Source organism: Rattus rattus, chromosome 7 (genome assembly GCF_011064425.1).
Source record: "Rattus rattus isolate New Zealand chromosome 7, Rrattus_CSIRO_v1, whole genome shotgun sequence".
Classification (NCBI taxonomy): Eukaryota; Metazoa; Chordata; class Mammalia; order Rodentia; family Muridae; genus Rattus; species Rattus rattus.
This window is the reverse complement of record NC_046160.1, coordinates 98,226,793-98,238,182: the sequence shown is the minus strand read 5'-3', so window position 1 is coordinate 98,238,182 and position 11,390 is coordinate 98,226,793. Positions and strand designations below refer to the sequence as shown.

Genomic DNA, 11,390 nt, shown 5'->3' with positions numbered 1-11,390 from the left:
CTGCCCTTTCTGTACTCTCAAGTGCTGGAGGGAGTTGGCAAGAGGCCAGAATTTTAGTTTTATTTATCAGCCTGGAATCTGGCTTGAAGAAACCATATTTGGCATGGAATTACTGAAGGGTCAGAATGTTCTAGAGGCCCCTTCACTTTCCAGTTCCACAGGAGACTTAAAGTTACTTTTCTGATATGACCACTTAACTTTAGTTGTACAGAAGGAAGTCTAAGTGAATGTGTGTCGGACTGTTCAGGGTGTTAGTAAGAGCTATAAAGGATTCCTTCACCATTCCCTAGGCAATAGTCTACAGCCCCGTTGGGAACTGGAGATAGAGGTGGGGTTTTTTGTCTTTGAGCTACGGACTATTGGGTGTTTCTTAACATTCATGGGATCTCTTCTAAACACTTGTATAGCGAGTGCCTTCACAGCTTAGCCCCAAAGTGCCACTTAGGTTTCCCAAGATTCTTTTCCATTAAACCATACTTGGCTCAGGCCCCTTGGTGGACAGGTGATATCAGAAATCTTCAGCCACCCGAGACTCCTCTGTACGGTGGTACCAACTAATCCTTAGAAATCTTAATTTAAAGAAACCAAGTCTGCTTTCCTAAGTTCACAGAGACCAGATGAAGGTAGCCAGGAATAAAAAGATCAAGATGTTACCTGTAGGTAGTGATCCCCCCAGTGATTTACAGGGGCCCATGCTCCGTCGTGCACGTGTAGAGACGGAACCATTGCAAAGGGGAGATGCACGTGTGGCAGGAGGCTGGCGCAGGCGCATCCTTACTGGTGCTTTCTCCCATGAACACACTGGGCTTGGCTTTTGTTGTTCTTTTTCTGTTCAGAGCTCCCTCTTTTACAGTAGCATCCCTATACCGTGTCACCCTGCCTGTCTCCAGCCTCCACCTGCATTCAGAGAGGGCGTGAACTGACATAGTGCCTGTGTTCTCCACCATTTCTGAGGTCTCTTGCCCATCTAAGGAGACAGTGCCCTTACTGCTGCCCTCCAAGCCTTCAGCAGCCCCCTCATAGCTAAGGTACATGCCCACCACCGTTCTGCCGCTTCACCTCCAACCTTGGCACAGGGCCCTGTGCCGATGATGTCTAAAGGGATTGCCTATATTTAACTGCCTCAGTCACCTAACCTCTTTCTTCTCATGTGCCAGATGTTAAAGATGGAGGGGAAGAGTACAACACATACTCCAGCCTCAGCTGTTCAAATGTTTTTATTGGGGCTCACTTTTCTGGGTTGTTATTTATTACTAGACTGGCAAAGCCTAAACCCTTAGGTTTTTACAGGAAGTATGCATATTTTTATAAAAAAAAAGTTGTGTCTAACCCACATTTGGCTGTGTTTGTTTCCTCAAAAAAAAATTTGCAGCTGTTAGAGCTCTTCTTCATTTGTCTCTTAAATTAAAGGCCTTGTTGGAGAGGACAGCACAGAAACAGCCTTGACTGTAATTATTGTACAGATATTTTAATAGCATAAAGTAAGTATATTCCTTTTATTTTGAAACAAAATGGTCAGACACTGCCTTTCATGTGTTTGTTGCCTGTGGCACTCTTTTTAAAAAAGACTGTTACATATTAAATAGTGTACATATATATAAATATTACCTCTTTGTGTACAGTTGTGATAGACCAGACCGAAAATTTTATTTTTTGTGTGCTTTTTATAAAAAAAATTAATACACTAAAGAGAATCTTGCGGATGTGATTGTAATGTACCCATGTAACTTATTTACTTTTGAATGTTCTGTATCTTAAGACCTTTTATTAAATAAGGTTTTAAAAAAGTCATTGTTGAATGCCATGTTCTTATAGGGGTGTCTTTGCCAGCTGGGACTGACTGATAGGCCTTGTTTTGCTTGATGGGAACTTCTCCTTTTCTGAGCCTTAAGCGGTCTGTTTTGCTATCCTGTATACTCAGTAAGGACAAGAAGTTTGCTTGGCTACAAAGAGAAGTAGTCCGGTGGGGGGGAGGGTGTGCACACGCACACAAACTTTAGGTTTTGCACATAGACACACACACACACACACACACACACACACACACACAAATTTTGGACAAGAAAGCCAAGTCAGACACTCAAAGGAACCAGTAGGTGGAATCCTCTTTTCTAGTCTTATGGGGAGGAACGGAGAAGCTGCAGCGTGTAATCTGGTGGTTCACGGAAGTCAAAGTTAGTGTTTTCACAGCAGAGTGAATGCATAGAATGGATATGAGACAAGTCCGTCGTGGTAGATGCGTATCAATAAGGCCAACTTAAATCCACAGCAAAATTAAATAAAACAAAACATGCTTAGCAATATTGTTAAGGAGGAATCTGGGAAGTACGAATATGGGGGAGGGGTAAAAAGAAATGCACCATCATAGAATAGACTACTCAAACCCCTTCTTGGCACCATAGCAACCGCCAGATCCTCTGGAGCCCGCGCATCTCGCGTCGTCATGGACACAGTTGTCACGGTGACACTGGGGGAGGCGAGCGGACCGGTTCCGCCCTCCAGTGCAGCTGCACGGAGGCCGTTGCTGGAGCGCGCGGCCATAAGCGCTGAGCAGAGCTGCCTCCAGCCCGGTTCCTCCCTCCTTCCGCGCTTCCTGCCACCTCAGTCCCCGGTGCTTCGAGTGCCGCCTCGGTCCCCGGTGCTTCGAGTGCCGCCTCTCTCGGTGTAGCTGAGCCACGGCCTCGAGTAACCCTCTGCCGCCCGCGGGCCAGGGAGAGGTGGGAGGAGCTGCCACGCCCCGCGACCGCACCCAGTCATCTCCAGCCGGCAGCCAACCGCCTTGAGCCCACCTTCCTCCCCTTCTCAAAGCAGTGACGCAAGGCACAGCCGCAGCCAGTCCACTCCTGCCCGGACCAAAAGGGCGACATTCGAGTGATAGGCGGAGTGTCCCGTGGCACTGACTTGGGACCCGGAAGGGACCAGAAGGAACTCTGGTGTCTTTTGGTAATTGTGGTTGCTTGAAGCTTGTCGCCCCCTGGCCTACCGGGGGAGGAGAGCATGTTGTCCTAAGCCCAACAACAGCCAGTCCAAGCACAGTCTGTAGAACTGGCACTCTTAATAGTTGGGCGAAATGGCTATGACACTATTGGAAGACTGGTGCAGGGGAATGGATGTGAACTCTCAGAGAGCTCTGTTGGTCTGGGGGATCCCTGTGAACTGTGATGAGACCGAAATCGAAGAGACCCTCCAAGCTGCGATGCCCCAGGTATCCTATCGAGTACTGGGGAGAATGTTCTGGAGGGAAGAAAATGCGAAAGCAGCCTTGTTAGAGCTCACTGGGACGGTGGATTACTCCCTGATCCCCAGGGAGATGCCAGGCAAAGGAGGGCTCTGGAAAGTAGTGTTTAAGCCCCCCACTTCCGACGCGGAGTTTTTGGAAAGGCTGCACCTCTTTCTAGCTAGGGAAGGGTGGACGGTGCAAGATGTTGCTCGTGTGCTTGGGTTTCAGAACCCTGCTCCAGCCCCAGGCCCGGAAATGCCAGCAGAGATGCTCAACTATATTTTGGATAATGTTATTCAACCTCTTGTTGAGTCCATATGGTATAAGAAGCTGACTTTGTTCTCCGGGAGGGACATCCCCGGGCCTGGCGAGGAGACCTTTGATTCCTGGCTGGAGCACTCGAATGAAGTCATAGAGGAATGGCAGGTGTCTGATATAGAAAAGAGACGGCGGTTGATGGAGAGTTTGCGAGGCCCGGCTGCCGATGTCATTCGCATCCTCAAGACCAACAACCCTGCTATAACCACGGCAGAATGCCTGAAGGCTCTTGAGCAGGTGTTTGGGAGCGTGGAGAGCTCTAGAGATGCACAGGTCCGATTTCTGAACACTTACCAAAACCCAGGAGAAAAGTTATCTTCTTACGTTATCCGTCTGGAGCCTCTGCTGCAAAAGGTAGTGGACAAGGGGGCCATTGATAAAGATAACGTGAACCAGGCTCGCCTGGAACAGGTCATCGCTGGGGCCAACCACAGCGGGGCCCTCCGAAGGCAGTTGTGGCTGGCTGGGGCTACAGAAGGGCCTGCACCCAACCTCTTCCAGTTACTGGTGCAGATTCGAGAGGAGGAAGCCAAAGAGGAGGAGGAGGAGGCCGAGGCTGCCCTTTTGCAGCTAGGTCTAGAGGGGCACTTCTGAATCCCAGGACTGGCCAGGCTGCTTTTGATATTCCTGTGAAGTTTTAGTAAGCCTGTCCCTCAAAGTAAACAGCCAGCCTCCTCCTGCCTTTGTTTTGTTTTCTGAGGGATGGGATGAGAAAGTCAGGCCCGCATATTCCTGTAGCATTCACAGAATTGTGTAATTGGCAGGAGTAAAGGCGGTTCATAGTGCTACAGTGATGCCAGCCCTCCTGGTGACATCTCTGACAGCTGTGAGAAACATGAAGCTGCGACACTTCCTGTCACGATGGTTGTGAAACTGCAAGTTCTGATGCTAAGTACATGCCGGGTTCACAGGCTGTACACTACAAACTCTTGTATTTGTTACTAACACTGTGGACAGCTTTACTGGAAATTGTTGCTAATTTGTATCCATGGAAAGAATGCGACTTTTAGATATTACTCATCTTGAAAATGCAGATTTCTAATTCCTCACGGCTCAACACTGGAATCAGTTTCCCTGAAAAGTATCCCCGGATTAAAAGTGACGGGTTAGAAAGATGTGTTTTTATAGAGCTGCACAATCAAATTCTTCACGGTGGAAGATACAGACATAAGTCATAGGGGGAGTGGCCATGGACAAGCTACACTTCCCCACTTCAAATATTTGTCATTATTGGTCATGTTGATGCTAAGGGTTCTAAGTTTGAAGTTATTGAATAGATGGATACAAAAAAAAAATTGAAAATTCTTTTTTTTCCTGACATGCATAAAATTTTTCAGCGTAATTTAGCTTCACATATTTTTTTCTCCTGACAAGGACTTTTGCTCATGTTTAAAAAAAAAAACTAAACTACCCCCCTGCTATGAACTCAAGTTGCAGTGTCACCTACACATTTTGGTTGGTCGGGTTCCTTGGTTGTTCTGTTACAGTCCCACTCTGTAGCTGAGGCTGGCCTGAAATTCACTCTGTAGCCCAGGATGGCCTCAAACTTGCAGCAGTCCTGCCTTCAGCCTCCACAGAGCCTGGGTTACTCCTAGCTATTTTTTTTTTAAGACACAGTCTCACTGTGTAGCATGGGCTTTTAAACCTGTTGTCGTCCTGGCTCTCTCTTGGGGGCTGGGATTCTAGGCAGACATTGCTACATTTGGCCTTTGCTATACCTTTCCGTGGGTTTCACATGACTTCCTCAAGGCAAGTGATAATGTCTGAAGAGATATGTTTCTATGAAATTTGACAAAAATTTGAATTGGGGCTTAGGTTATCTAGCAATCTTTCTGTTTTAAAGTCATCGTGTGACTGTTTCAGTACAGAAACAATGGTCCAGTCACATGTGTGCAAAGTATTTGTTTCCCAGGAGCTATTTTATACGTTTCAGTGACTTCAGATGCCAACCTCTGAGCTCCTGGGTAAAACTGGAAATGCCATTAAATTCTCTCTTAGGGTTGAAGACTAGAGCTGGTGTAATACGGGCTGCAGGCCTGTCTGTCTCTGAGGTTCGGCTTCGTGGAGGCACCAGTGAACTATCAACTCAGGGGCAGAGAATGGGGTGACAGAACTCCAGTGCCATGTGTTAACTGTGACTGTTTGCTTGTGAATGCTAATATTCTTTATGTGTTCTTCCAGACTTTTCTTTAGAATACTGTGTGTGTATATGTTGATGTGCATGTCATGGTATGAATATGGAGGCCAAAGGACAACTTGCAGGAACTAATTTTCTTCTCCTACCATGTGGGTCCCTCAACATAAGATTTGACTTCTTACACGTTTATACATGTTTGAAATCTGCTACCACATGCTAACCAAGCAGACTCCCAACTTATACACTTAGATATATGTTCTTAAAAACAAGGATGGATTCTGCATTCTTCATGTTGTCGGCATCCTTGGCTTCCTAGAGGAACCCAGTATGCTTTTGATTGTGGGTAAAACATGGAGACACAGGACAACCTCTCCTTCCCACTACATAGGTTTGGGGGATCAAACCCAGGTTGTCAGCAGCTTGATGGTAACAGCCTTTACATGCTGTGCCACCTCACCAGCCCACGCTATCCCGCCAATCCAACCTCAACTCGATGGTTGCTAGACGGCTTTCTTCAGCAGCGAGGAGTGAACCCAGGATCATGCGCATGCAGGTCAAGCGCTTTACCATTGACCGGCAGGCCTGCTCACTGGTCTGTTGTTTAGAAGTCTCGCATCGTACAAAGAAGCTGTCCTGCAACTTGCTATGGCTGAGGCTGGCTTTGAACTTACAATCTCCTGCCTCGTCCTCCCTAGTGTGGTAGTATATACTTGTGCCAACATGTTTAGTATCCGTTTTTTATATAGCTGACTGATTGCATCCTATGAGGAAAAGTATTTTACTTTTTTAATGTAAGAACTGTGCATATCTACATGCCCATATATCCATACATAATACAAAACATAAGGCAATGTCAGGATCACAGGTGCGCATTGCCCTTCCCCCAGTTTTTCTGAGGTGAGTTTCCTCTGTAGCCGAGGTAATTCTTAGACTTGGTTAGCCTCCTGCCTCAGTCTCCTGAGATGCTGATAGACACACATCCTTTGAACAAGGAAACAGTGAATTAAAAGTAACTAGAATTTGATTTGTTTCCTCTCTAGAAGCTCAAAACTTTTTAAAAAAAGATTTTATGCATGTGAATACACTGTAGCTGTCTTCAGACACCAGAAGAGGGCATCAGATCCCATTACAGATGGTTGTGAGCCACCATGTGGTTGTTGGGGATTAAACTCTGGTCCTCTGGAAGAGCAGTCAGTGCTCTTAATCACTGAACCATCTCTCCAGCCCGTTCAAAACTTTTAAATCCTGGTTTCTTTTAGACAGGTATATTCAAAGAACAGTGGGATCGTAGAAACCTCATGGCAATTTTATTCTGTAACTAAATTGTGTTTTGACTGATAGCACAGACTATACACTGGCTTGTATGGTGCTCCTGATACTGTGGGGTTACCCTGCTTCTCAGAGGTCTCTCAGCTAACCTTTACTAAGAATGGTCAAGGGCAGGAGCAGCTTGGTGACCAGGGGAGTGCTCTTTCCAGTGGACACATAATGGCGGGTGAGTTAGAAAGTCAGCAAGGGACATCCTCACTATGTTAAGTGAGGAAGAAATTAGCAGATTGGTTCAGCTGGGTGTTGTGCACACCTTTAATCCAAGCATTAGGGAGGCAGAAGCAGGCAGATCTCTGATTTGAGACCAGTCTACTCTATATAGTGAGTTCTAGAACAGCGAGGGCTGATCGATCAATCAATCAACCCCAGCTAAGTGTCTCTCCACCCCTGTTGTTCTCTCTCCTTTTCTCTCCTCCCTGGCCCTATCACCACATGCATGGACTCAGCTTCTCAAAATCTGAATTGCTTCAGAAACCAAATATCATGAGAGTTATTCTATATTAAAACATAATAACCAAAGGACTTTTTTTTTTATAAAATAACATGATTTATTACTATTTTAAAACAAGTTTCACAAAATAACATTCAGAAACTCAATATTACTAAATAATTTAATGCACAATAAGTTTAGTCCTAAAGTCATGCTACAAAACTCCCATGTATAAAAGATTATTACCAAAGCATTAGCAGATGTTAAAATGCTCTTCAGAATGAACGTGGTTCTGGAAGCCAAAGCTTTAGAATGATGCTCCTGCCATGAAGAACAACCTGGGAGAGGCTGGTAGACTGTGTTTGTTCCTTCTGCTCTCCACTGGCCACTTGGCAACAGTGTCATAGGCAGGGTCTCCCACTGATTGGAGACCTACCATGTAATGAATGGTAATGTAATGAAATTTTCAAATTGAGATGTGGGCCAGGCAGTGGTGGTGCACGTCTTTAACTCCAGCACTGGGGAGGGGGAGGCAGAGGCAGGTGGATCTCGGCATCTGAGGCCAGCCTGGTCTACAGAGTTGAGTTCTACGACAGCCTGGGAAACCCTGTCTTGAAAAACAAAAACCAAACTAATTCAAACCAAACCAAAGTTTCTATTCTGAATTGAAAAGCTATTTTAAACCCTCCCAGAGGGACGACAACCTTGGACACAACCCAGCTAGGAAAGGCAGACATCCTAAGTGACCATGAAGACAGACAACAACTGCAGCGTGTGTGGACAAAGGCTGAAGTCTGGACATGTGTGTGCAGACTCGGCCCTTTGGAAGTACTTTCCCACGAGCCACACTCAGAATTTTAAAGTGCAAATCTATTTCAAAATAGTCTATTTTCTCTTGTTAAATCTTTGTCACATCATAATTTGGTTGTCTGGGTTCTCTAATCTGCCCAATATGGCAAATCAATGAGAACTGATCAGAATTCCTCACGTGTTCAGTGAACCGATTTCTATTAGGCTACAGGCCTATAGTTTTCCCTCTGCTTCCTTTCTTACAGTTAGTGATGAGTAAAAGGCAGGCACTGATCCACAAACATGGAAGTGAACAGTTGAGTGACTGCTAGTGTAAACTGCTTTAATTCCCACGTGTCTTAGGCTTTCCTACCTTTCACACTAGGTGGAGATGAAAGACTGTGGTCTAGGCAGCTGTCCCAAACAGCCCGCCTCTCTGCTGCATTATCCACAGACTCATTATGGCCCCACATAAAGGACAAGCGTGTCTGAGGCTGACTGTGGGAAGGACAGGTTTTCTCCCTTTACCCATGTGTTGTTGTTTATGGTCTCAGTGAACTGTGAACTACTACTGGGATGATTAAATGCAAACGTTCTAGGCTGGCTTTTTTTTTAACCTCTAGAACGACCTAGGTAAAAGACTCCCCCATTTTCCATGTCACCAGCTCTGAGCCAATGTAGATTTGTTTCCATTGCTCCCTCTTCTGCTTTCAGACCCTGACAAACACCTACTCAACAAGAAACTCCCACTCCAGAGCCACATTTAGGGCAACCCCAGGAAGCATCGCAAGTTACTGAGCGGTCAGGGACAGCACCCTCTGGTCACTTGTATTGGACACCTGCAGCAGCTAACTTCTAGGCGTGAGCTACTCAATACAGCACGGTCTAGACTTAATGACTGACACGGTCAGCAGAAAACGTCTGTCGAGGAAGATACCTTTTCTGAAGTATAATCCAAATACTAAGCTTTAGAAATAAAACAAAATCTATCATAAAGTTGGATTTTGTTGACAGTGACAGAGGTACATTAAGTGATCAACCATTGTCCTAAGAAGAGCAGGGAACAAGAAACTCACGCTGAAATCCTACACAGAGGTTGCAGCTTCCAGGCCTGTGCTTCTAAGGCTGTGTGGGGAACATGAAACTCAGCACTGCACAAAAGGGCCACACCTGATCAGCTCTGCGATGACGGTAAAATGTCACCTTCTCTCACAATAATGCGAGCGGTGCCTCAGTACAGGCTGGAGATGAACGGCCTGCACAGAGGGATGCCGGGATAGGAACCACTGGCTCTGACCTAGAGAGTTTGGCTGTCCCACCTGCTCCCGGGCTCAGTGGGCAATGCTTGGAGGCATCTTTTGTTACCACGACTGGAGAGGAGCTACTGGCATCTAGGGAGTGAGAGACGGGGTGCAGCTGAACAGCACACAGTGCACAGCCCCACAAGAGTGAGTCACACAGTCCTAAATGTAAACAGTGCGGACACCGAGGACATCCGGTGCAGTAAGCAGGGAGTGTGAATGTCTTCCAAGGCCTAGATAGATAATATGGCCACCAGCTCAGAGTTAGGAAACATAGGAAGCAGAACTCTAATATACCAACATCATATTGACAGTGAAAAATTAAAATACTAGGCTGTCCAGCACCTTACCATTGTTTTTAACACTAGAAGTTCAACTGATACAGAAAGCATCTATTCCAAGTTGGTTCCATCTCCAAACTGAATGGCATAAGCCCCAGCATCCTCAACTACATTGTTAGCAGTAAAATTAGACGTGAGGACGGAGCGGACAGCCTTAACTCTCTCATGTACTCGGTCTTCCATTTCCTTCCTTCCCTCCTCCTCTTCCTTCCTGCTTTCCTTCTCTTCCTTTCTTCCTTCCTTCCTTCCTTCCTTCTTTTTCGTTTTTTTTTTTTTTTTTGGGGGGGGTGTATTTTTCAAGACACAGTTTCTCTGTGTGGCCTTGGCTGTTCTGGAACTTGCTCTGTAGACTAGGCTGGCCTTTTGCCTTCAAATTGAATGCATTTTGGCTTTAATTCCAGAAACAGAAACGCATCAAAGTCATTCCACTATTTGTAGCGAGGAGCTGAAAATGATCTTTGTGACATGGACACAGAAAAGCACCTTGCACATCTCTGAGAACCACCAGTGATTTAAAAGACATCAAGAAATGGGGGAGGGGTGTTTCCCAACTACAGAATCTGGAAACACACATACATCACTGTCAGTCTTTCACAGAGCCAGCATGAAGCTACCCACTCCCCACCCTCACTCTGGTACAGTTCAGGAAGCACAGCCATCAGTGGAGCAGGCTTGCCTGTGTAAACTGTAGGCAGCCACGACAGCATCCCTCTCTGCTTATACGCTTCTGCACCACCAAGGAAGTCTCACCACTGCTGCTCACCAGAGAAATGCCAATGGTTCTGAATGCTTAAGCCAGTCAGTGTAAAGTTTCTTTCCATCAGAAAAGCTAAAAAGGAATGCTATAAGGTATTAGACTAGGTATTTCTTAAAAATTTATTATTATTATGTATTTAGTGTTTTGCCTCCATGTCTGTCTGTGCAACATGTGTGTGCCTGGTACCAGGGAGGCCAGAGAAGGACCTGAGATCCCCCGGGGTTCCAGGAGGTTGTGAGCCTCCACATGGGAACCGGGAAACAAACTCAGGTCCCGAGCAGCAGGCAGTCTTAGCTCTGAGCTGTCTCTCCACCCCACAACCAGGCATTCTCGTATGGATTTAGAGTTGATTGTCAAAGCAGTGGTCCCTTCTGACCAGTGTGACTCTTGGAGAAATTGAGTCATTTTTACTGAAATGATTGATAGCTATAAGTTCTCAAACCGAGACTACTTATATAATCATTAAAAAGAAAGATTCTGCCCCCTTCGTCGTGATTACTTGCCAGAGAAGCACATGGAGACAGGGACGAGAATCAGTAGCCTCTGGCTGAGACTTTAGGCACAGTTTGGCAGGGTTTCTGACTTCTCTGCAATCAGTGATTCTATCATGGCCCTCTAGACACTTCATCTGGTACTAATGACATTTTACATTCTTCAGAATATTTTTCTTACATGATAATTATATCTTCACACTTAACTACTGCTCTGCAGAGTGTGGTTAAGACACTACAGTGTTCCACACGAGATCATCTGCAACGTATTGCCATT

At 45.9% G+C, this 11,390-nt stretch overlaps 1 protein-coding gene across 1 annotated transcript; it reads left to right on the top strand.

Annotated features, from left to right (window-relative positions):
• Positions 1–2,627: 2,627 nt before the first annotated feature.
• On the top strand, positions 2,628–4,215 carry Pnma1 (PNMA family member 1). The gene has a single exon (XM_032908114.1). It carries the CDS (start codon positions 3,071–3,073, stop codon positions 4,130–4,132), a length of 1,062 nt encoding a protein of 353 aa, XP_032764005.1. The 5' UTR covers positions 2,628–3,070; the 3' UTR covers positions 4,133–4,215.
• Positions 4,216–11,390: the final 7,175 nt, after the last annotated feature.